General features: G+C 41.9%; 1 protein-coding gene across 1 annotated transcript; it reads right to left on the bottom strand.

Moving 5' to 3' along the window:
• Positions 1–181: 181 nt before the first annotated feature.
• Positions 182–24,825, bottom strand: lamb3 (laminin subunit beta 3). The gene is made up of 23 exons (XM_071547545.1): positions 24,725–24,825; positions 24,563–24,611; positions 23,467–23,621; positions 15,272–15,386; positions 15,041–15,114; positions 13,676–13,867; positions 12,987–13,050; positions 12,718–12,908; positions 11,453–11,573; positions 10,892–11,080; positions 10,369–10,524; positions 8,797–8,990; positions 8,468–8,564; positions 7,243–7,609; positions 6,689–6,849; positions 6,223–6,434; positions 4,931–5,137; positions 4,674–4,818; positions 4,350–4,557; positions 3,917–4,058; positions 2,349–2,525; positions 2,005–2,167; positions 182–1,434 (listed from the first exon to the last, which is right to left on the bottom strand). The coding sequence occupies exons 2-23, from the start codon at positions 24,585–24,587 to the stop codon at positions 1,295–1,297; spliced, it is 3,495 nt and encodes a 1,164-aa protein (XP_071403646.1). The 5' UTR covers positions 24,588–24,611; positions 24,725–24,825; the 3' UTR covers positions 182–1,294.
• Positions 24,826–27,390: the final 2,565 nt, after the last annotated feature.

Raw genomic sequence — 27,390 nt, 5'->3', positions numbered from 1 at the left:
CTGAATGCACAAATGTAGTGACATGCATATAGCCTCTTTTATTTTTTTCTCAATAAATATTCATGTAACTACTCTTACTACTTTGTCTACGTGTTGAATACGCATGAATAGCTGCCCCCCCCACCATTCTTTCCACTTCCATATAGCTTCAAAACACAAATCCAAGTATTAATTAACCACCTTTTATTTAAATCTTCAACACAATATTTTGGATACTACATGACCATTGATGCAAAACAGAAAATAAATAATGTAACATTTCCCCTCGTTCTAATGCCTAAAAAATGTATTGTAGCACAATGTTCACAGCAGAGTATGTCAATACGTATAGTGGTCCTGACTAATAGAAGCTGATGTTGGGTCTAATGCTGCATTCCAGAGATGTCAGCAAGTCGGAAATTCCGGCCTCCTACTAGATAAAATGCAACAGAATGGGCCTCGATGATTTTCAGCGTCATATGACATTAAATCTGTCAAAACACCCGTATGGTAAATGCTTTAATATATTAATTTGAATGTAAAATTGCACTCACAGTTAATAATGTTCTATGCTAACTATAAAGAGTAACACTGGCTATTGCAGTATTTTACATTGGGCAAAGAAAATCTCACAGGCGTCCCCTGGTTTTTCCGAGCTGAACCACTGGAACACAGAGGTTGTAATTAACCTACCAGCTGGGAATTTCCGACTTCCGACTTTGAATGGAACACAGCATAATTATAGGTAAAATCCACCCTTGGATACTCTTACACTGTTATTTATCATCAGTCTGTGATGTTCAATGCATTCCAGAAGTTATTTTGTGAAGTGTCGTTTCCCTCAACCTGCCTCATTCTACTCCAGTTGGTGAAAACACAACATGTCTTGGGGCTGCATTGCATTCTGGTCTATTGAGGCTACTGTTGGTGGAGAAAATGATCTCTCTGCCTCTTCTAAAATGGATTTCTCCCTGTATCATTGGTGAACGTTGGTGCAAAATGGCGGCTCTATAAAGAAGCCCTTACTCTTTGATTCTGAGGGACCGATAGAAAAACCTCACATTTACTGTTGATAACTGATAGAGCTGAAAAATATTCTGCTATGAAACTCCATACACCAAACAACAAAATTAGCTCACAAATGCAAGGTACATTGCCAGTAGCTGTTTTTAACAGTGTTAAAGTGTTTTAGGGTGGATTTTTCTCTTAATATCATCACAAGCGAAGTTGTTGACAGCTGAATACACTGAAAACCCCCATGCTATAGAAGGCCGTTACGGAGTGCCATCTAGTGGTGGCAGCTGAAGATGTTTTCTCAGCCCAGGCAGGTGGAGAGGGTATTGGCTTTTCTACGAAGTTTTTCCAGAAGTCCTTTGAGCTTGGCATCGAGTCCTTCAAGCATCCCTGACTTCTTAACGACCTCGTCCTGAAGCTTCCTCAGCGAATCTGCTTTATCTGGAAAAAGAAAAGGAGGGAGGGAGAGATTCGGGTCAGCAGAGAGAAAGGACTTAAATACAGCAGTACAACTGGTCCTCTAATATCTCCTAAAGATATTAATTCAGACTAGAGTTGTTTGCTGATTTATGGGCCAATGTACCGGATATTGGCCAGCTAATGTCATCCACCTCAGATATGATGACGACAGCTAATCAAGATGGAGATATGGAGAGTTTCATTGTCCCATCATCCCATGGTCTAAATGCATGATCGTCTGAATGCTGTTTCAGAGACTTTTCCACCCTGACAAGAATACAGTTCTTGGGAAACACTGAATATTTGCAATTTTTGGGCCATGAAGTCAAATAATAAACATCAAGTATTGGCAAAAATATCGGCAATCCACATCTCCAATCAAAAAATTGTATCAGTATCGGCCTTCGAAAACCTGTATCGGTCAAACCTTATCTTAAGACATATGAAATATATCATGAATTAGAGATGGTAGGATCTTTAGAAACTAATATGAGTTTCTGATACATATACTAGCTATGGGTGTGGGTTTTTTTTGTGCCCATGCTGTATTACCTGCCAGAGCCTTCATGATGTCTCCGGTGTCTTTGCCCAGAGACTCGGCGCCCTGCTGCAGGCTCTTCAGCCGGTCCCCTGTCGTCCCTGCCCCGTCTCCACGCCCGCTGCCGGCCTCCGCAGCCTGAAGACGCTCCAACTGCTTCTCCAAAGACAACAGGTCCTACACACACACACATCCTTGTATTACTACACTTGCGAGGGCTTTCCATTGACAACATTCACTCCCTAACCTTAACCCTCTGCGGTACATGCCTAACTTGAACCCTTACCCTAAACTAATCCTAATTTTAATCTTAAAACAAAATGACCATTCTTTATTTGCAGGCAGGTAGGTCTCTCACCTTTGCTGCAGCATCAGCTTCTTCCTCAGCTTTCCCAGCGTCTTCGGTTGCATCCTGGGCCAGTTGGCCTCCAGTCTGCAGCAGGTCTTTGAGGTCGGCCAGTTGGGGTTTCATCCCAGTGGTCAGCGCCGATACGTCCCCTATAGCCTTCTCTGCTGGGGTCAGCTGGGCCTTGGCCTGAACGAAGGGAGGAGGAGGGCGGCAGGGAAGACAGAAACAAGGAGAGAGACCATGAGGGAGGGAAGGATGTACAAGAAAGAGTGGAGAGAGTGAGGAGAAGAGAAGAAGAAACAGGAATGGCAATATATGCGTTCTTGTGCCTTCTTGCGACCTAGGATGCATCGGATGGTGACTTGGCCGCCAAGAATGAATGGGAAGCCCCGAGATTCACTGGGCTGTAGTCGAGACCGCCTTGGTCGAGTCCAAGTCCAGATCGAGTCATTGGTGAATCGAGTCCGATTCAAGACCAAGACCGAGGGGGGTCGAGACCGAGTCGAGACCAAGACCGCAAAACTACGAGTCCAATTCAAGACCAATACCATAGCAATGTGTTATCCAAGGCTACTGTATTTATTGACTAAAATAGCATATTTTTGTTTATTGCCTAAAATAGAAGGGAGGTTTCTAAAGACATTTCAACAAAATTAGCATGTTTTGAGGACAAAATTAATTGTAGGCAGCTTGTTTATGTTCATAACATACAGCAGCTGCACCTTTACTTAACTAGAAGTGGATTCATCTAGAAAGATCTAGAAAAATCGAGAAAGACAGAGCGAGAGCAGGAGTAACGTTACATATGGACATGGTGAGTTTTTTTTTTATCAAAACGAAGTCATTGGTTGGGTAGTTGGCATATCACCAATCAGCAGTCACTAAACCTTTCGGTGGGCGCATAACTTTATCAACTGTGAACATTGTATCATTCGCTGCTGGTCACTTTCTTAGAAGAGATTATAATTATAAAAACAATAATATTATGTAACGTTAATTCATCCGAGACCGATTCAAGACCGAGTCATATTCACTCCCGAGACCGATTCAAGTCTAACTACGAGTCCGAGATGAGACCAAGACCGTCAAAAATCGGTACTACAGCCCTGCAAGAACGGCATGTCGCGTCCAAACAGAAAATAAACAGCTGTGCGTCTGAATGGATGCCGTGACGTCAAGCATTCTCCGCTCTCGCATTCTTGAGAAGTTCATTCTCTCCAAGACAACTTGGGAGGAACGCTCTTCACAAGGACACAAGTATGGACTTCGGCATTCCTGGATTAGAGCATCACCAGGAATTTAGGTTTGAATCTAGGGTTGATGGTAAAATGTCAGGTTGGACAAGTCGGTTAAACTCACTCCTCTGCTTGAAATACCATCACTGGTCTGGTCATTGGTCAGGAGCATGATTTTGAATCAGCTTTCGATATTACAGGTGACTATCATGCTGGCCGACGCAGGAATTGCGGGTTTGAGACTGGGAAGACAAATCCCTCCTTCTGCACCTCCATCCCTTCTCATACCTCCCTCCCACTTTCCATAACAACCCTCTATCTCCTCCCCATCTCCTTGCCTACCTTAGCCAGGTTTTTATTCAGCTTGTCTGTGATGTCCATGCTGTCCTGCACTTTCCCCTCCAGGGCAGTGAGGGAGCCCTCCACCGAGTCTAAGCCCTGCAGCAGCCCGTCTACGTCAGCCTTTACTCCCAGCGCCGCGTCCCTGTAAAAGTGCAAGCGGAGACAAATATTTTACACCGGTGCTACATCACCGTCACTGCAAAGACACACAAGAAAGTTCAAACCAAGAGGTCCTGTTGTGTATACCACATTTGAACGACAGAATGATAGTCTCAAGCTTGAGTTGTAATTATGTATCAGGCCATGCCCACATTCACCACTCAAAACCAAATTTAGTCATATATAAAATCCTTCATGTCTCTAAATCCACCCTCAATCCAGTGTTTATGGGTATCAAAGGGTTAACTAACCCTAACCCTTGCTAGCTGGGTACCTGGCATCCACGGCTTCTTCCAGCAGTTTCCTGGCGGTGTCCAGCTGTGGGTCAGCCTCCTTCAACACCGCAGTGCTGTCTGGTAGACCAGCAGCCAGGTCCTTCAGCTCCTCCAGCTTCCTCTTCAGAGCAGCCAGGCTGAGAGGGAGTTTGGCTTTCAGGATCCAGTCGCTCACTTCCTGGATGTCGGTGAGGTTGGAGGTTGGGCCTGGATAGAGGGAAATGTGTATTTACACTGTATCCTAACTAGCCCTAACCCTCCTTCCATGTATCCACCCATTTAACCATCCATCCATCTATCTATTTAACTTTTAGGCTCCTTACTTGTCAGGAAGTCTTTGAGGTCTTTGACGACATCACGTGCCTGTTTCAGATCTTCTTCCAGGTCATCTCTGGCCTTCTTCATCTGATTGGACAGCTTCTCTGTGGACTGTCTCACCTGATTGGTTGTCTCCTGTGTTTCCTTCAGCTGAAATAAGAATTATCCAACCATGATATTGCTTAATAATCGAAAACATGGCTCGAGAAACTTGAGAATCGAGAAAACGCAGCGTTGTCACAGTGTTTAAATATGAGCTTACCTGCTCAGCAGCCTGTGTGATCTTCCCACTGAGCCTGCTCAGTCTATCCGTCACCTCCTGGGCATCGTTCACCGCCCTGTTGCTCAGAGGCAGGGCGCCCACGCAGTTCTCCCCAGGACCACAAGTTGGCACTTTCTCCGCTGGACACAACTCGCCACCCTCACATTGGACAGGGGTGCAGGGGGTTGAGCGAACAATGCCACATACCTGAAAACCAGGATCATAGATAGATGGGGAAAGGGGAAATGAGATTGTTATTGTCCCATAGTACAGAATGACCATATAGATATATTATGGTCATATATTATTATTATTAGTATTATTATTATTATCATTATTATTAGTATTATTCTTAGAGCTGGGCGATAATTCATTATTATCGTTTATCGTCTTTCAGTGGAATCATATCGTGATGATATGAAGATATTTTAATATCGTGACACACATTTCTGCTGTCTGAATTGATGATGACAAGCAAATTTTACTTAAAAACTCTCATAAAATGAGGTATGGTAGGAATATTATTTGAAAATTTCAGTTTTGTTTGACACCACACCTAACATCACCATTCAGCTCAATGAGATGAACATTAATTTGATTATTTAACGTGATTTTGCATATATGAACCATATCGTGATATATACTAATATCGAGAAAAATCCTTATGATTATCATGATATTGATTTCAACCACATCGCCCAGCCCTAATTATTATTGTTATTATTATTGTCATTATTATTATTGTTATCATTATTCTTATTATTATTATTATTGTTATATATTATGGTCTGTATAGTTTTTCCAGTTTTTATATTTTACTTTCTTTTACTTTCTTACTTTCTTTCGATTGCAGAGATCACTGATGATCTCTGCAATTAGTACAAATCATTAGACGTTCCCAAGCAACATTAGTTCAGTGCGCATAAGGCTTTAATTGTTTGTGTCAATTACAGGGGTTGGACTGGTACTAGAGACTTGTGACGGAGGAGGCAACTTCTGCTGATGTTGCTGCAGTTCCTACTGGTCGCCAGTAGAGATTGATAGAGGTCATAGGTTTCTTAGCGCCCCTTTAAGGGATGGATGAACGCAAGACTTGGGATGCTGCAATATACTGTCATGAGAAATGATGTGTACCCTACATTACATTATGTTTCTAAGTCAAAAATACATTTGAAGGTTTCGGACTGTATGTTGGTGTCATGGAGTGGATGAAAGGTGCAGTTCTCATCATGCCAAACACACCATAATCCATCTTCCTGCTAAATGAGATGTGAGGTAGCCCTGAACGGTACCTGTTTGGCAGCGGGGGTGAGGTCAGGTCTGGAGACCAAATGTTGGTTCAGTTTCGCCAGATCTCTGGTGTTGGCTGGCTGGACTTTGTTCTGAAGGTCCAAAGTGTCTTCTCTGGCAGCCGCTGACTGCTGAACTGTCTTGCCGCTGGCCTCCACACTCTTGGCTGCATCTGTAGACTCATCATAGGCAGTCTTGATGGCAGAAAAGGCTCCTGAAAAAAAGAAAAAACTGATCAGCATGAACCATACCATACCATATCACCATACCATATCAAAATGCCTGTCAGAGAAGTAAACACACTGACATACTAACACTGTAGCCACGATATCATTGATTATTACAGCCATCACTCGTAGCCATACTCATTAGATTCACACTTTGGTGGCCCCAAATGCCAGTGTGAGGTAACTGATCTGTGACTACAACGGAGCAGTATCAGTGTTTCGGTGTCTCTTTGTCTCTGACCTGTGTTGTTGGTACTGCCGGATTTGATCAGGGCATCATTCTTGGCGTTGTACTCCAGACCCAGCCCATCCAACAGAGCCTGGAGCTTGTCCAGCTGTGAGCCCAGACCAGGCACTGTCTCCAGGGGTGAAAGGTCATCGTTCACCTGCTCCATCTGGTCCCTGGAGAACAACAACAGAGAAGGAGTAAAGGCTTGTGCAATGGGGCAGTAGCTGTCTTTCCATTCAACTTTAAAAGGAATTTTTAACAAACTGAAATGTCACAAAAAACGATAGAGACTTATACATGGCAGAGACAGCGCATGCATTTCTGGGAGGTCATGGTTGTACATTTCAAAGCATCCAAAGCCACTGAACCAAGCCTTCGACTTGCTATTTCTCACATATATTCTTCTCTCAACAAAAACCTGTTCTGCTGAAGTGAGCATAAAATCTCTTTGGTGAAATAGAAAATGTTCTTATTAGATACGTCATTATTTGCACAAACGTACTGGGATGGAAACCCAGATAATGCCAAGCTGCTTTTTCATCCTGAACATCTCAGCACTCCCTCACCTGAGCCTGCTCAGCTGGGAGAGAGCATCATTGATCTGTCTGGCAGAGTTGGGCGGAAGGGAGATGGAGTCCCGGATCTGGGTCAGCCTGGCCTCCAGGGCCCGGATGCGGGATCCGTATTCGCCAGTGACCCCGGGACGAGTAGGGAGGCTGGGGGAGAGTCTCTCCAGGCCCAGGGTGAGGTTTTCTCGCTGTGCGTCCAGGGTGAAGAAGCAGGAGGGGCACATCTCACAGGCGGGGAAGGAGTCGCAGTGTCCTCGGCTGCAGGAGTCACAGCGAGCCCCGGTGACTCCCAGTCGACACAGACACGCTCCTGTTTTCTTGTCGCATCCCTCTGGAAGGGTCCCTTCAGAATTACACTGACATGCTGCAGAGGAAATACGGAGAATTGTAGATATTGTAGGGAGAGTGGACCAGAAAGACCATGAAGTCTTGAGATGTCTTTGTTATTTAAGTAAAAGTTTCATGTCTTAAAAGGAATGATAATGAATTGGAGCGAAAACAATTGTGGTTTCTCATTTGAACAAGAAAAGAAGTCTCTGAGAATCTTTGGATGTGTTCACACCCAGCATGTTCTGAGAGGTTTATTAAAACTCTAAAGCGTTTACTCCTTCAGTTTGGTTAGTTTGGCCAGGTGACAGCGATGCCATTCAAACTCAGGTGGCACCAAATAACGTCACCGAGACACCTGAAAATGTGAGTCTCTGTTCTCTAACAAGAGAACTGCAGTGTGGTTCGTTTGGGGTTTATGGGTATAAGGAGAAGGATATTGACATCTGAGAGCCAGTTCCTTATGCTTGGAAAGCCAAGCATAACAAACTGCAGTCTGGACTGATGCTGACATTTAGCTATTTCTTCATGTGTTCTTAACTGGCATGAACACCAGAGAAGAAGAGTCTCTCATGAAGTCTCTCGCGCTTAGCTGAAATTACAGAACCAAAATCGGAATTTGTCCCCCACCGCCCCCCCCAAGGCAGAATCTATAATCTGATGGGATGACAGTCTACCAAAACTCTGTCCAATAAACCAGCTACGTGTGAGTCCATGTCCACTTTTGTTTACATGCCCTGGTTCACTTACATTTAGGCAGTCTGAACCTAAACAAACCAAATGCAAAAATGGAAGTCAACTTTTCCACTATGGTCCGGACCAAAGAAAACCAACTGGAGGTGTGATCGCACCGTAAGCGTTCAGTGATTGGCATTCCAACAGTAATGTGACTTACGTCGACAGCGTATGAGAGGGTCTCCATATTTGTTATCAGGGCACTCAGTACAGGTTCGGCCTCCAAAACCTGGTCTGCACTGACACCGACCTGTCCACTGGAGAGGAGGGACAGCATAGATTTTTAGTTTCATCACCAGTAAGGACACTTTTAACATTTAACAAACTGGTTAAAAAGGCTGACTACAACACCTCCCACCCCCAGTAGTAGCAGTAGATACTTAGTAGGTAGTAGTAGTAGGTAGTAGTAGTACTAATGATAGCAATAGTAGTGTGAGTAGTAGAAATAGTAGTAGTAATAGTAGCAGTAGTAATAGTACTAGCACATACCTGATCACAGGTATCACTTTGTGACTTGGTGGGATCACAGCCACAAGGTTCACAGCCTCTTGCCCAGATTGGCTTCCAGTAGCCTTGGGCACACTGTTCACAGGTAAGGCCGTGGAAGTGGGGACGGCAGGGGCACTGGCCGGTCACCGAGTCACACACACTGGAGTCGGAACCGTCTGGAGAACAGGAACACTCTGGAGAGGAGGGTTAGCATGGGCATGAGAGAGAGGTACTGTACACACACACAAAAACACACACAGATACATGCAGTAGAGTGCCTTCACACGCATACATACATATCCATATGAAATAGGGTTAAACTGATATATCAGTCTGTGGGATAGCAGATCTGCTCCAGTCAGTGTAGTCCACCATATGATGGATATAATGCAGTTTTTCTGATTACATATTTATTGCTGGATTAATCAATACTACACTGGTTGTGTGTGGGAAGCCCTTAACCTCAACTGATTCTAATGACACATTTGGATTAGATTCCACACAAGTATCTAGTACTAGTAGTAGTAGTAGTAGTAGTAGTAATAGTAATAGCAGTATCCTGGGTTTCAATGTAGAGTTTTAGTGTCCTATGGTGGGACAACATGGGGGAATCATTGAATACTTTTTTTTTTTTGGCGTGAAAAACGGTCAAATTTGAAGATATTGAATTTTAGCACAAACTATTGTCAGAATATCGGCAGCTTCAATCCAAAAAAAATATTAGTATCAGTCTTCATAAAATCTAATATGAATATGTACACAGAGGTGGAAAGTAACTAAGTACATTTACTCAAGTACTGTACTTAAGTACAATTTTGAGGTACTTGTACTTTACTTGAGTAATTCGAAATACACTACATTTTAGAGGGAAATATTGTACTTTTTACTCCATTACATTTATTTCACAGCTATAGTTACTAGTTACTTTTCAGATCAATATTTTATATTTAAAACATTTGATCATCTTTATAAAATAACTATAAAATGGCATTGTTATAGATTAGACTACACAAAAGTATAGCTAAATTGTTAAGATTAGCTTCTCGTTGACAACTTTAAAATGCTGCTTACATGTACATGTATGTCAATAAATCAGTATTAATATTCCAATAATTTATGAAAAATATAACTCTCTAAATGGGGACAGTTTGCATAATGAGTACGTTTACTTTGATACTCTAAGTACATTTTGCTGCCAATACTTATGTACTTTTACTTAAGTAAGATTTTGAATGCAGGACTTTTACTTGTAATGGAGTATCTTTACATTGTTGTATTGCTACTTTTACTTAAGTAAAAGATCTCAGTACTTCTTCCACCACTGTATGTACACACACACACACACACACACACACACACACACACACACACACACAACTCCTATAACTGTAGGGATCATTAACCTAAATACCTTGCGTATTAGGTGTACTTATGGATTTAACATTTAGCAGCACGGAATGAATACCTTTCCCCAAGCAAACTGTAAGCCTGAGCTTAAAAGTGATGTGTTGACTGAATAAATGCAGTGTTTAAACAAAGCAAAGTGTGGTGTCCAGGCGTTAGGTGACTCACTGGTGCAGCCCAGGGGGTTGGAGGCGCTCAGGCCGTAGTAGCCTCTCTTGCAGCGGTCACAGCGTGGACCCTCCACGTTGGCTTTGCATTGACACGACCCCGTACTGTCGTCACACTGGTCCCCTTCCACCGCCCCCTCCGCACTGCAGAGGCAGCCTGGCAGCGACAAAACCACACAAACCCTCAGCCACTCTGAAAACATTCAGACGCAATGCTTTCCACGAAGTTGGTGTTTGAAAATGTTGTGTTTTTATCGCTTTTTATGCAAGAAAGTAAAACACTTTTCTCAGTATTAGCTTACAGTGTTTAATACTCAACCTTTTTCATATCAAGAACCCCTAATTTAGTCCACATTAGGGCCACAGACCCCCATTTGATGAGATTTTGTCTCTCTCTGAGAATATTTTTATTGCTAAATATGATTTTGATCCCTCAGACTAAATCTTATTAAATGGGGGTTAACGGGCTCCTTTTTTTTTTTTACTACGTTTTTTATTTACATGAAGGGTCCTCGACCACTTACGTGTGCAGGCATCGGGGAGGTCCATTCGGCTGCGGGGGTTCGGCTGGTAGCCCGGGGCACACCGGTCACACTTTGGCCCTGCGGTGTGGTGCATACACTCCTCGCACACACCCCCGCTCCTCCGTCCACTGGCCTCGTACACGGCCTGGTCAAAGCGACAGCGCCCGGCGTGGTTGTTACATTCACAGCCTGTAGGGAGGTGGAGAATGGTTAGTGCACACACAAGTACTGCTGACCCGAAAATAACTGCATTCGTCTGGGTTTCAGTGGAGAGTTCCAGCGTCCCATGATGGTCTAAATGCGGATTCAGAGGCTTTTCCACCCTGACAAGAATACAATTTTGTGGGAAACACTGAATCCTTTTAGGGGATTTTCTGTCAAATTCAAAGAGTTTTGAATGTCAGCACAAAATATCAGGCAAAATCGGCAGCTTCAATATCGAAAACCTTTACTGATCAAACCCTAATTTACAAAACAACTGCAGTATGTAAACCATGGAAGCAAATGAACATGGTGAAAGCCCTTTGGAGGGATCTATTACACATATGGGTCAGAGCTTACGTTTGCAGGTATGAGTGTTGCCTTCCTCGGCCGGACTCCAGGGCAGGTCATTGTAGAGTTCAGCACAGCGCTCACAGTTCACACCGGCTGTGTTGTGCTGGCACTCGCACTGAGGATTCACCTACGTGGAAGCACAGAAAGCATGTGCATCATTCGCCTTGCAACCGATGTGCATGAACTAGAAAAAAACACTAGAAACGAAGATTGAATTCAACTCTTGGAGGCCGATGGAGGTTCTGGAAAACTCTCTTCATTGGTACAGAAAAACCAGCACGTTTCGGTAGAAAGCCTTTATCAGTGTTACATATGGACATACTGTAGGTCACCAATCCATCATTGGTTCTGAATTCTCCCCTGATGTGAATTTCTCTGTAAACATGGCTTCCAAATAGATTTCTGGTGATTTTCGCTTGATCTTTGCTCTTCATTGGAATGATAAAAACTAGAGATGTTCTGATACCATTTTTTTCTTCCCGATACCGATTCCGATACCTGAACTTGCGTATCGGCCGATACAGAGTACCGATCCGATACCAGTGCGTTAAAAAAAAATATATATATCTTATTATTATTTTTTTAAAGCTGTATACTACTAACCCGGTATGGATGTGATATGATTGCTATCATTGTTGTATGGCCTGGCTCAGGTTAAACCCTTTGTAAAACATGAACGAATACATACAGAGAATGAATGCCATAGAACTTTATTATCTAGTTTGACAGTCAGTCATAACTGAAAAAGAACATAAATAAATAAATCTAGGAATAAAAAACAAGTCCTTTAAAAAACTGTTAAAAGTGCAGCCACAATTTAGTAAAATAAAAGTCATTTAAAATTTTAAATAGCACAGTAACAGTATAAATTTATATAAATATAGATTTGCAGGAAAACGGCCGTTTTATCCGGGTGAAACTACTTTAAAGTTGATTTTTTTCGGGGCTAATAAATTCCGTGATATCGGATCGGTGCGTAGACTCGCGTACTCGCTGATACCCGATCCAGCATTTTAGGCTGTATCGGAGGCATTTCCGATACTGGTATCGGTATCGGAACAACTCTAATAAAAACGATCAGATCATACTTGGACTGACGTGCAACGCCTTGCCATACCCAACACCCATAACTGGTGTGAAAGTGGAGGTAGGTGTTGATTCAAAAGATCTGGTTTTCTTACCCACCACAGTAGGTTATGCCTCCATCCCATTTGCACACACACACACACACACATACCCACAACCCTCCAAAACCCCACCTTCATATATACCTGTATGCTGTTTGGCAGTGAGTTGCTGGAGGTATCTGGCAGGCATCGGTTGGCGTGTCCGTGGCACATGCAGCTGCCCATCACCCTCATCTCTCTCAGGGCGTAGAACTTGCTGAGAGCTCGGCCCGGCAGGCGCGGCACGTCGCCCAGGTCGGTCAGCCTCACCCTGAGCCCCGTCAGCCCCGCCACGTCTGTGGATGAGACAGCGGTCAGTCAGCGGGGGGCCGCAGCGATGCATCATTTAGATAGAAAAAAAAAAAGCCACTGACCTTTAATCTTCTGGCCGTTGGGAACGGGGACGTAAGAATACTGACGCAGCGGACAGAACTGGACCTGAAGGAGAGAAAGGTGAGAAGTGGAAAGGGTATAACTGCTATTGTTTTGCACACCTTCATAATTGTAATTTTTTCATTCATGGTCAAGACCCTTTATAATTCCTGTATCATCTATACATTAAAGCTGCTACATGTACCAATTTAACATCAACAAATCATTACCACAGTCATTCTGAGACATTATTAGAATTACCATAAACAAACATGACCTTCATTGAGAAGTCTACCGACCTTTACACGGCGTTTTACATTGTGTGCCAATGTTGGATTTGGCCGGGAATCTACGGGATTGTTTTACTGCACAAAACAGGAAGAGGGCGCTGTTTCCCAGCCAAAAAATCACTTCCAACATGTTTATCCTGGGACTGGTCGCAACAGGGGTTTATGGGAAATGTAGTCTTGATTTGGAGAAACACTCGCACTAACAATACCACTGACGTGAGATAGAGGATACAAATCTTCTCAATCATGGTCTTATTTGTTCATGGTAATTATACCAAGGTATCACAGTTCATTTGACAAAGATATGTTGATGTTTAAAAAAGATACACATAGAACCTTAAAAACATATAAGATAAAGGACTAGACTAGATGAGGTCCCGTAACAGGTCCTTTATCCTTACTATCTGGTCTCTGTATGAGTTTCCTCCAGTAGGGGGCAGGGTGTAGCAGTATGTTTGGTCCAGGGTACGAGGCGTCGTCGTGGCAACCCCAGGAAACGTTGTTTGGCAGTCTGAAGCCATGTAGAGGGCGGGTTGCCATGTCTTGCCTTTATCCAGAGTCCTCTCTATAACTAGAGCATCAGGACGAGGGCCCTGCAGAGGCAACGCACATGAGTATGGAGGGCATTCTGGGTCAAAATTCAGAAATCATATATAAGATTGGATGAATAGAAATCAAAATGAAAATTAATAAAAATAAGTCTATAGTATGATATTGGAATGCACAAACCAAGAAACACAAATATTTTTTTACCATCAGCAAACATTTACCATACAGCAAAAATTTGTACACCATAAAATAATTTTCTAAAGCAGATACATATTTTGGAAAAACATTTTTTTCCACAATATTTACCAAATGTCAAAAAAAAAATGTTTTCATATTTTTTTAGTAACAAAATATTTTTGTAGCTAAAAATATACATATATAAATTGTTGAATCCGCATTTATTAATCAAATTATGTGTGACGTTGCATATTTCAGCATATACCCAAGTATTTTTTTGCAGATGGTGAAAAATATCTATATATATGTTTACAGTACTTTTTTATTCATTTCCATGTTTATTTCTATTCATCCTATTTAAAGCGACACTAAGCGATTTTTCCTGACCAGAGGGTGACAGAAGCTGCAACACATTTTGTAAACACACACAGCAAATCTACTGGGTGACGGAAGCCCTGAAGGACAATCCGTGCATAAAGGCTAATGGCTAAAATAAACGCACCTACAGAGAAATATCGCCGGTTACCAGCTTTGCCAGATTTTTCTCCCGCTTAAGGTCACATGTCCCACATGACAAGTGAAGAGGCAGGTAGTAAGTTTACTAGTTGAAAACATTTACTCGCTCACTTTTTTTCTCAGGGATGGGAGGGGGAGAGCGCCGCTTTTAAACAGCAGGGGAGGAGATGAGCTAGTTTTAAAAAAAAGGAAAAGCTACGACTCGGGCCGAATTGGACAACGAGATTTAGAAAAGAGGTTAAAACAACAACATAGCTATTTGTTTATATCATTACGTCTCATGGAAATCTCCACGTAGCACACATTAGCTTCAGGATTGGTTATAGGCTCTGAAATCGGTTATTGCAGTTTTAAGATATATTTATAATTTTTGAACCAGAATCCCCTCCATAAATTAGGGTTAAAGCTCAAGTTTGTTGAAAACCAGTAACTGTATTCATAAAACAGAATAAGAGTATTTATTTGGGAGTGAAGAGATTCATATGCTTGATGTGATCCACCAGTGAGACCAGATAAACTTGTACCTTGAAGCTCAACACCAGGTTGTCAAGCTGGAAAAGATCATGGAGGTCCAGCTGGAGAGTGACTGGATTCACATCTACAGGGCAGACAACCAAAATAACATTTAGGTCAAGTAGAGTAGGTAATAACTAATGTATAGCTAGATAAGTAGATAGATACCTTTCCCATCCTGTCAATATATCTGTTCTAGCACTAACACTAACGCTAACTTCTTTCTTTCTTTCTTTGCCCACCTTTCTTGGATTGCCACCATCTGTCTGGTCCAGCAGTAGACAGGACGTCCTGGACAGTGTGGGCCAGCTGACTGGTCGGATTCCTGGAGTCACATGGACAGCACTTCATCCTCCGCTGAGATAAAAAAAAAGAGAAGCAAAATCAATAACAATGTACTTTTGATATTGCAAAATTGTGTGTGTGCGTGTTTGCACGTGTGTGTATGTGTGTGTGTGTGTGTGTGTCAGGTGGATTTCATTAAACGGACCCATGGACCCAACATCAACTTCCAAATTTGTCTCTTTGTCTCCCTGCCATGCCCAGTAGATAAGCCCAATCACTGGTCAGGTCACACAGTAAGAGAGGAAAATCAATACGCCTCAGATGGGAAGCCTGCTGACTATACAGTGCTGTTTTACTGCAAAATTCAAAACAGCTCTGCACATAATTTTCCCCCAGAATTCTGGTGTTGGTATGGAAACTGTCCAAAAGAAGTGACAAATCAAACCTTAAAGCAATATTCCACTTAGTTTTAACATGGGGGTTATTCGGCACTTGACCGCCATGAAAACCAGAACATAAACTACGCACCAAGATCTGATGCAGCTGGACGAGTTTGTAGCGTTCAAATTTTTACTTCCCATTCATTTGAATGAGGCATGAAAATAGCCTGAAAACTGACATTTAACACGTTTGTGAACAGATTCAACAACAGATCCTACTTTTAAGACAACAAAGCAATCTTGGGTCCATCCTCTTTTTGCATTTTTATTCTTGATTTACACTAAAACTAGTATTTAAAAATACAAGTAGATCCGGTCATCCAAACAGGAACTATCTCTCCTAAATGGTATCCCTCCGCTATGTTCTCTTCTATCAATAAAACTGCTATTTGGCAAAATTATGCTCTAAAGTGTTGGACCCACAGCCAAGTGAAAATCACAGCAGTGGGATCTGTTGTTGAATCCGTAAAAATAAAAATTTGAATGCTACAAACTTGTCCAGCTGCATCCGATCTTGGTGAGTAGTTTATATTCTGGTTTTCATGGCGGTCAAGTGCCAAATAACCCCCATGTTAAAACTAAGTGGAATATTGCTTTGAGTGAAATACAAACTGTCTCCTACAGTCTCGCTCTCAAGCTATCGCCAAACACAACACACACAGTATGTTTGTGCATGTATGCACTCACACAATCCCCCATTATGAGCGATCATGCACACATATCAGTGAAAGCCAATAGGATTCTAGTATTTAGTATCCTAGGTGCTCTGGACCTGGCTGCCTCTCTGGCACAGAGGGCATGGCTGGCTTCCCTGTAGGGAAAAGGTCCCACTGGATGCTGCTTGTTTCAAAATAGAGGCTTCGGCCAGCGTACCCCACTGGCTATCAGTCTCTGTTGATTTCCCACTCACTCTGTGTTCATACCCTCTAAAGAGAAAAGGTTCTATGTAGTACCAGAGAAAGGCTCTTTAAGCTTGTACCACAGCAGAGTGCTTTTTGGTGCTGTAAAGAACCTTTCAGAAAGGTTCCACGCTCACGATTTGCTGTTCTAAACACCGGGTATCTGGTAGGTCTTTCCTCTGGCGCACAGGAAGTGATGCGTTTTATGTTTCTGGTTTGTTTGGAATAAATAGAAGAAGAACTGGGTAGTTAGTACACGACTCTCTTGCTCTATCTTCTCTCCGCCTTGGCTTCAAATTACAATTTCAACGGTTCACAGGCATAAACCTCCCAATGTCGACCTGGAAACTCCTGAACAGTGACCCAAAGTTCTGAAGAGCAAAGTCACACCACTCTAAGGCCGCGGCCACACTGATCCTTCAGAAAATGGACAGAATTACTAACGGATAGATTTCTGTCCGTTGGGCTGTTTTGGAACGTCAGCGCAATTTAAAAAAAGAAAACACCTCTAATTTGCGGTGATGAATTTGTCCATCCAGAAAAAGTTCAACTGGGTTGAACTTTCTGTCCGTCAAAACGGACGAAAATCTGACGGAGACAGAAGCGTCATCAGCGTTGCCCGGACAACAGACAGCTCTCATTGAAAATGAATTGAAATGAACGGAGACGGACAGACACAACGGATCAGTGTGGCCGCAGCCTAATACAGACACTTCTGCCAAAGCAAACAGGTTTGTTTGTGGGGTTTCTGTATATGTGTATGTGTGTGCGTGTGTGTGCACGTGCTGGCTGTATGGGCTAGAGGGCATACACACACCAATATACACAACAGAACCAAGGACCTTACTGGTATTTGGATAGGAAGAGAGCTGTAGCATGTTAGCTAGCAACTAGCTAAGATCTACTTGACAGGAATCAGCATTGCCCACTTCTCATTTATCTCATTTATCACTTAGATAGATAGATAGATAGATAGATACCTTTATTATTGTCACTGTATGAGTACAATGAAATATCATTTGGAGCAAGCCTATAGATGCCTAATTAAGGATAAAAACTATAAGAAAATATAAACACTATAGAGTATAAGATACAAAAATATAAAATAGATAAGAACAAAATAATAAGTAATGCAGCATAGTTGCATAGAACAGATTATTGCACTTGAAAGGGGGGGGGGGTTGAAATAAATAGAGGAACAGTCACAGTGGTTAATAAATAATTCAATTATTGCACTTGAAGAGAGGTAGGATGACTAGTAAACAGTCACAGTGGTTGAGATATAATACAGTCAGTGCCAGTTGGTATAATTACCGTAAACAAATGAGACCATGGTGGAGACGGCTGGCAGCCTCTATCTCAGTGGTATTGTTGGTGCTAGTGTTTCTGAAAAATGAAGACTACATTTCCCATAAACCCTGTTGCTTCCTGTCCCCCCTCTGACTCCCTGGTGTCTTTATCTTTACTGAAGACAATAAACATGTTGGAAGTGATTTTTCCATCGGCCTTTCACTCCTTCCACCATCTGCTATTGAAAGAAACTCTGAAAGCTTTAGCTCTCTTTGCTCTGGAAGAACAGCGCCCTTTTCCTGTTTTGTGCCGTAAAGCAATGCAGAAGGCATTGGGCATAAAGTACGGTGGCCAAAGTACTATATACTCTCAATATGAAATGACACATTGACTTTAAGGTTGAGGAGCAGATTTTTTAGCTTTAATGTAAGATGTACAATGACTTCTAAAGTCTGCCAGCCACTAACACCACCGGACTCTTAATATTTTATTTTCCAGCCTTTTTGCATTTCAATGACGCAGACTGCTTGATCATTTAGTCATGATGAATCAATTAGCAAACATAAACAACGATCTGAGTTTTGACCAGCTTTGAATTGTCAAGCTCCTGCCACAGAGCGGCTACAGACCAAAGACTCAATGCATGAACCCCCCCCTGCACAAAAAGCCACACATAGCCAGCCATCAGATACGACAGCAAATTTAAGGCATAAAGCAAATCAACAACCCCCAAAATAAATCCACACCACTAAACCAGGTCACGCTGAGCAATTTGATGCTCGGTGGGCTAGGCTGTGATGAAGCCGTTCATTGGCTGAAACCTCCTCCGACCCTCAGGGGGAAAAGGGACCAGCCTTGACTTTCTCCATTCCCATTGGTCCATTCTTGAGTATTGGGGACGGCTATTGTCAGTTCAACAAAAGCATGCCAAGCCTGAATTACTGACCTTTACCACCTGCACGTTATTTTGAACACATTGATTGTGATTCAATGCAAGCGGATTCGAATCCCATTAGAAGCACAGTCAAACTTCAATCTTAAACAAAGTCTTTCACTCTGTTTAGGCTGTTCAGTTTCTGTCTGCATGAAAGAACATCTTTAATCCTGTGTTGAGTGATGTGTGAGTGTGTGCATACAAACTCTCTTATGCATGTTCATGTCTGGTAATAATCCTTTCTTTTGTATTCTTTACTTATTCTTTACTTGTAACTGGAAAGACGCTGGTTCAAATCCCCCAGACCGTCTGGGAGGATATGAGTGGGGAAAGTGAATAAGTAACATTCTTCCTCCTCAGCAAATACTGCCATGGTGCCCTTGAGCAAGACACTGAACCCCCAGCCGCTCTGCGTGAACGTGAAGCAGGACGTTGCTGGAAAAGAGCCTGCTGGTCAGTTGACTTTTCCCTGGATAAATAAAGGTTATAAAACTGTACCTCTTTTATCTTCCCAACTCAACCCCTCTGTGTCTCTATGTCTGCAATCTGTCTTTCTTTGTATCTCTCTCTGCCAAGGAGGGGTCACTGGCAGACATGTCAGTCAGATAAAGCCCAGCAGATAAACCCTGGCATACTGCACTGTCCTCTGTCCACCTCCTCCACACATACAGTCCACACACTTTGGTCCACAAATAGCAATGCCACCAAGCCCTGCACTGATCCCAGCAATATAGTAAATATTATCTGATAATCGATTGTTATGTATACCCCTCCCACCGATGACCTCATCAGCTCATTTAAATTTCAAAAGGTTTTCTGAAAACATTCAATTTCATGTGACTTTTTGTCATTTTGGAATGAGACTTTTCCAACAAGCTCCCACAGAGTTTGAATTGTCACCTTTGGAAAGTGAGTCAATCTTATCTAATCTTAAACTATAAATATTTAAGCCTCTGAAAGGCTCAGGCCCGTCCTTGTCACTTTTACCACTGCTTTACCTCAATTATCCCGGCAAGGTGTGAAAGGGAAATTCTTCTTAACTCTCTGTGAATGTAGGTTAAAAGTGATTCAACGTGGAGGCCTTAGTGCAACGCATTTGCCAAGGTCTAGAGCTTTTGGCACTACAGACACACACACACACACACACACTGTTTACATTTTGTCATTACCAGCAGCCTGTTGCGCCAGCTGAATGTGCCTTGGATCCTAAGTTAGGGTGTAAAGTCTACACTGAATGTTGTGTTGAAACAGTTTGACACTAAAGCTGTGTCTGTTTAGTTGCACCATGCAGACTTACCTAACTAGTACATTGTTGGAAACTGTAATGTTTTCACGTTCTGTGGCCAATAACATGCAAACCATAATAAATTTCTCCTACTCCGATAGATCCTTTTCACAAACATGGCTGATGTACTTCCGCAGGATATAGATCGGTTCTCACCATTGCCAACCAACAATGTTAAGAAGCTAACTTTCTGTCGTATCTGACTCAACGTAGTGTAAAATAAACAAAATGCTAACTGGCTAACCAAGGCTAACGGTCATTTCTGTGCTGTTAGCATTTTGTGACCCTCGATCAAATCACTTTTTTAGTGATTTTTTTAGCTTAGCTAACTTGCACTTGGATAAACCTAGTTAAATTAACATCACCAAACATCAGCAGCTAGGTATGTTATTTAGTACAAAGTATAAGGATTAATTTCTATGTATAAGACTAGATGTAGTGACAGTGGTTTAACCATTAATTTCAGCAATGTAAAAGCTATGTACAAATTGTTATTTATTTTATTGCAAGCTAGCTAAAATTGCAGTTTGGTTCTTCATCAGTTCTTCATCAGTTCAGCAAGTTTTCCCATCTATCAAATTGATTTGCCAAGTTGTAACCTATGTCTTACGTTTACGCCGAAGTTTTGAATGTAAATTTGAACGTAAATTCTCACTAAATCCAAGTTGGGGCGTTGTAACAAAATTGTTACAGTTACACCAACAGAAATAGTTCCAACCAATGTCTTACGTTGGAACTATTTCTGTTGGTGTAACTGTTACAATTTTGTTACAACGCCCCAACTTGGATTTAGTGAGAATTTACGTTCAAATTTACATTCAAAACTTCAGCAGGAAGCCTGCCAACCATAAATCAAATTTACAGTCACAAAGTTACAAGCTGCTTTTCACACCTTTACTATCACCATCGCTTTACCATCACTTTACTATCACAGTCAGATTTCAGGATATCATAACTCTAACAGGCACTGGAAATCAACAGTTTCTGCTATAGCATTAGGCCTACTACAGTGCTGCTTTTATGTTCACTGAAAGTAAAATAATCTGGTAGTGGGTACGGAGGCTTAAACATACTTCCTATCATTTGATTATTTCTGTCCAAACCTGATAACTGGAACAGTGTGGAAAAGCATATGGAACAAGATCTGACTGGTTGTCTCTGAAGACTATGAGTTCTCTCATCCTTGTCATTGTGGGTTCTGTAATCTTTAGCTGTGTGGTCATGTTTGAACAGTGGTGTGTGTGTGTGTGTGTGTGTGTGTGTGTGTATGTGTGTGTTTCCGTCCAGATTCAGACATGCTTGTATTTGTCAGCTGTGAGGCATGGCTGAGTGTTCCTGCCCCTCCTTGTCTGGACAAGGTGTGGCTCAGGTGAAAAAAAAAAAAGAAAAAAAAGAAAAAACTATCCATTCCTTGAGGGAGAGTAAAACAACGCAAGGTATGAAGGTTATGTAACATATTCCAGTGGCTGATGGCGCTACTCTTTTTCTGTTCACAACTATGGGTTAGAACAAGGCTTCTCAAATGTTTTCATGTCTTGGACCCCCACATACACACACATTAGACCCCACTGACCCCCATTTGATCAAATTTAGTCCCAGGGATCCATATGGAGAAATTTTAGTTGTTGATTTAGTATTGAATTGTAGAACTGTCTACACTGTACATGGAGAGATAATAGCGGTGAGAGTCAAACCTACAGTATGATGATGATAATATTCAATATCGTGGAAAATATCGCGATATTTGCTATTATCAAATATCACCCCAAGCGTAATATTCAGTCTTAAAATCTTTTCATAAAACAAGTAAAAAATTCTGCCAATGGGGTGAGATCATTCCACTTGTTTCCAGTGCAACTTAACTTGTTTACGTGAATTTTCCACAAGCCCAACGTCTTGAAAAAGCCGATCACTCCACTAGTATCAAGAAAATGACACTCGATTCGAGGAAATTCTCGAAGCAAGTTACTTTGCATTGGAAACAAGTCAAATAACCTCACTCCACTGGCAGATTTTATCACTTATTCTGAGGAAAATCAGATTTTAAGACATCAAATGACTCATTCAGACTTATCACAGCGCGTACCATGTACTTTCAGTGATGGGACTCTGTGGCTTTGTGCTGAGCCAGCAGATGTGGTTGTGAGTGGTTTCCAGGCAGGATTGCGTGGCCAGACGCTGGTCAAAGAGTACAGTTGCAACATGAGGCTGCTGGCAGATGCTCTGGCACTGAAACCAGACTATTTCACAAAAAGGGCAGCAGGCAGCGTGGCCAAACCGCCGCCGCAACCCAGCACGTCTACCATGACCCCTGCCCCGCTCCCCTATACCGACTGACTGTGCAAAATTCACACACAGGCCCATGCACGGTCGGGATGGACAGAGCCGGCCGCGGGAGTGACTGTGTGTGTGTGTGCTAAGGTTCCACTGATATGAGGTTTTCAAGGCCGATAGCAATATTTTGGGCTCAGATTCAGTATTCAGCACTTTCTGCCTTTCTCTCTTTCTCTCTCCATTTGACTAACTGCTGTAGGCTGAATTCAGGAACGTCTTTTTCCTCACCACACGGGTTTGTAAAGGCCGTTTTTGAAGGCCGATACCTATACTACCTATCTTAACGGAAGCTGCTGGCAGATGAAACTGTGTGCTGATATTCACTATCTTTAAATTTGAGCATTTTCATGCAAAATCTAATTCCAAAAACAATAAGTATTCAGCGTTTCCCGCAGAATTGTATTCTTGTCAGGGTGGCAAATGCTCTGAAACAGCATTTAGACCATCATGGGACACTAAAACTCTCCATTGAAGCCATACACTGCAAAAAACGTCCATCTTAACAAGTCATTTAGTCTCATATTCAGCCTTCAAATCTTATTTTTGTTAAACTAAGAGAAAAATTCAGCCAGTGAGGTGACAATGCAGCTTCACTTGTTTCAGGAATTTTCTAGAAATGAGTGTCAGTATCTTGAAACAAGTCAGAATAAGGCAGATCACTGCACTACTATCAAGAAAATGAACCTGAATGTACAAAAATCTTGAATAAAGTTGATTTGTATTGGAGCAAATGAAATTATCTAACCCCACTGGCAGATTTTTTCACTTGTTTTAAGAATTTTAGGACTCAATAATAGACTAAATGACTTGTTAAGATGGAGATTTTTTGCAGTGTATAATTACTACTATTACTAATAATAAGACTGAGAGAAGAAGAGGAAGGAGAATGTATACTTGCGTGGAATCTGATGAAAATGTCTCATTATAATCAATTCAGAGTTAAAAGAAGGACTAAGAACTGTGCTCCTACCACTTGGAAGGGGGTGCAGTAGACCTCGGAGCCGGTCAGGCCGCAGGTAGAGGAGGCGTGGAGCTGGTGGGCCCGGCCCTGGAGCAGGTCGCCGCTGGGGGGGTAACAAGCCCCCCGGGAACAGTCGGTATGGGTCGACGATACCGCGGCCACAGCTGGGCAGGAGGGAGACAAGAGGGAATTCACTCATACAAGATGCAGCAATGATCCCAACATCCCCGTTCATAATCCATATTGACGCTCATTGTCAAATGTACAATGTTTTCAATCGATCAATATGGGTTTTGAAGCCCGATACCAATACCAATATTTACCTACCTAGAGTCAAACCTACAGTATGATGACGATATTCAATTTTCACCCCAAGTCTAATAAACTTTAAATCGTATTTTTCTTAAAAAAATTCTGCCAATGGGGTGAGATCATTCCACTCGTTTCCAGTGCAATTGAACTTGTTTCCGTTCATTTTTCCACAAGCCAAACATCAACATCTTGAAAAAGCCGATCACTCCGCTAGCATCAAGAAAATGACACCTGGAAAAGTGTTCCTGTCAGCCTCTGAAACAGCTTTTAGACCATCACGGGACACTAAAACTCTCCACTGAAACCCAGGCTGATGAAATTCTTTTAGGGTCAGCGGCTCTTTAAGGCCGGATGACCCACCACACCTATTCTATGGTAGGGAAACCCTGGATTACAGTAGGCCTTGATGAATAAATGAATGAATAAATAAGAAGAAAATCAAATGTCTCTTCATGTTTTGCACACAGTTTTTCTGTAGCTGTGGTTAGGGAGGAACCTCCATCATATCAGAGGTGGAAGATGGATATTTAATAAAGGGCCAATATCGGCTCCATATATTGGTCTAACATTAGTGGACTTAACATTTCAAGCATGTACCTTCCCGTCTGGACTTTACCTTTAAAACTTAAACCTTTAAAGAAACGTTCACGTTTTTGATCACGTGCCATCCTAACCCAACAGGTCTGCAGGTTTTCGTTCCAACCAGACGCTACAGTTCCAGGTTGAACTTTTGCGGAAGGGGAGGACCGATTGTAGAACGACAGAAAAAAAAAAAAGAGAGAAAAACACTTACCCGCTAGCAGTAACAATATCCTCATCTTCTATTCCTCCTGCGAGAAATTCTTCAACAGACGAGACGACAAAAAGAAATGTCAAAAGTCAGCACACGTACTCCCCAAGTCACCTGGAATTGGAGTCCAAATCACTTCAGTTCATTTGTGGATGTGAAACTCACCGGGTAGTTCTGTTTGTTTTCTGCTGAGAATCTTCTATCAGGTCTGTAATCTGCTGTTTGAGTGCGTGTCGCTGCTTGGCTGCTGCTTTATAAACACTGTCTCACCTGGACGGTATGATACAGTGTGTGTCAGAGTCACTCCCTTTACCTCCGCCGCCACTCCCTTCACTGCATGAATCAACACACACACACACACACACAGGCACACTTAGAAACACATAGAAACACATAGAAACACATAGACGCCAAAGCTATTATCGTAAACTAAAACAAGGCGTTAATAAAAACGTCGTCATAAGCTGATGACTGACTGAAAACGAGACTTTGTGGAAAATTTAGCTGAATCTAACTAAAATAGAAAAAAAATTGTTTATATGCAGGGTAGAGGATGAATTTTGGGGTGGAGAATTTATGATTTACTGTTGTAAACATTTACAAAATACCTGTTCCGAACTGGAACTAAATAAAAACTCATGAAACATGAAAAATTGAAAAGTAATGAAAAATCCAAAAATACAGTAAACCCGAGACACTCACACTAACATATGAATAGATACTGATATGAATATGAACATATGACATACATATGAAATGAATATGACACACACACACACACACACACACACACACATGTAAACAGCCAAGCCAAATCAGTAGGGAAAGATTGAAAGATGACATTTAGCTGACTTTCTTTTCCAGACTGACTGGAAAAGTTAAAAAAAATAAAAACTTAAATTCCTTAAGCGCCACTGCAAGTGTGGTCAAGTTAGCCTGTCTCCACAAAGCATAATATTGGCCTCTACAATTTCTCAGCAGATGAGATCCCAAAGCATTCATCTCTGATCATGTTGTCATTTAAAAAGTCACCTATTGAATTCCCTGCTGAGGTTTCAGTACATTTAACACTGAATTCCATCTGTCTGGCTTTCAGTGGAGAGTTTTACTGTCCCATGATGGTGTAAAATAAATGGGTAACACTTTACAATAAGGGTCACTAAGTTAAGGGTTAACTAATGTGTCTGGTAATCATTTACTAATGGTGTTCATGTTAACTAAGGTATTAATTTATACATTATTTAATAGTCATCTTTATAAACTATTAAATAATGTATAAATTAATACCTTAGTTAACACGAACACCATTAGTAAATTACACATTAGTTAACTGTTAATTAAGGGTTAGTTAATGCTTATTAAGCATTAACTAACCCAGTGATTCTCAACCTTTTTCATATCAAGGACCCCTAATTTAGTCCACATTTGTCCCCGGACCCCCATTTTATAAGATTTTGTCTCTCAAACCCAAATCTGAGAATATTTTTATTGTCAGATATGATTTTGTCCAGAATTCCATGACTATCTGTATTGTAGGTAGAGAGATAACAGAGAAACTATGATCAAAACAGTTATTCTTCTACATTCTTTTGTGCTCTAGTTGTGTCAAACTTCTTGTAAATGAAATAATGCTGAAATTTAACAATTCATCAATTTGCTCGGGACCCCCCTGGAACTCCCTCAAGGACCCCTGGTGGTCCCCGGACCCCACGTTGAGAACCACTGAACTAACCCTTATTAAGCATTAACTAACCCTCAACTAAGTGGCCCTTATTGTTAAGTGTTACCAGAAAATGCTGTTTCAGGGGCTTTTCCACCCTGACAAGAATCCAATTCTGTGAGGAAACACTGGCACACACACAAACACACACGCCGACACACACACACACACACACACTGCCCACGTGCCCTGCAGGCAGTGTTTAAGGCTCGCCAAGCTGTGCGGTAACACTGTAGTACTGCTGATCATCTCCTGTGTGTAATGAAATAGCCGCCCGAGGGCCCGCTGAACACACACTCTGTTTTTCTCCGCTCTCCGCAGACACACTGACTAAGTTCCAGGTAAAGGGTGTGTCTTCTGACTCAGCACACACACACACACACACACACACACAAACACACACACCTTCAGACGGGTCCTGTCACGCCTATTCAGGATGGTAGATGTTTTTATTTTATTTATTTTATTTCTCCTTTATTTAACCAGGTGAGTCCCATTGAGATGTTCATCTCTTTTGCATGGAGCCCTGGCCAAGAGAGCAGCAAACAGATGTCACCAAAATACAACACAAAACCACAATATAAAATTACAAGGAATACATACAAATATACAAATTACACAGTATACAATCTCAAGTAAAACAGCTGCAAACTTCAGTTTTTAAAGACTGCAACAGACTTTTAAAATCACCCAGAGGGATGAAGTGATCCAGGTTTGCATCTTTCTGGAGCTGACTCCAGGACTGTGGAGAATAATAACTAAAAGGTGATGTGATTTTCATAGTAACAGCCCCGTGTTTCCTCTTCTTAAAACATTTGTCCTCGGCTGCCATGTGAAGCTCCAATGGGACGGAGCCGTTGTTGGTGATGTGATGAATGTCAGCGCTCATAAACAGGGAGAAACCTCACTCCTCACAGACTGTGGGAAAAACAAGCTAGACACAGTTACAACCACATAATACCATGTAATAGGCTTTAATTAAAAATTGTTCGACATAAGGAAGACATGAGAAAACAGAAGAGGTTTTGCAAAATATGTCTGCGCTAAAGGTTGTGTGTATGAACTAAAACAGGGAATGTGCACTTGCTTAGGCGTGCACACACACACACAC

Source organism: Centroberyx affinis, unplaced genomic scaffold (genome assembly GCF_046629955.1).
Source record: "Centroberyx affinis isolate AG114_WGS23_722 - 3 ecotype Tasmania unplaced genomic scaffold, CSIRO-AGI_Caff_v1 ptg006006l_1, whole genome shotgun sequence".
NCBI classification, from domain to species: Eukaryota; Metazoa; Chordata; class Actinopteri; order Beryciformes; family Berycidae; genus Centroberyx; species Centroberyx affinis.
The sequence above is the reverse complement of the archived record's forward strand: the minus strand, read 5'-3'. Positions and strand labels throughout refer to the sequence as shown.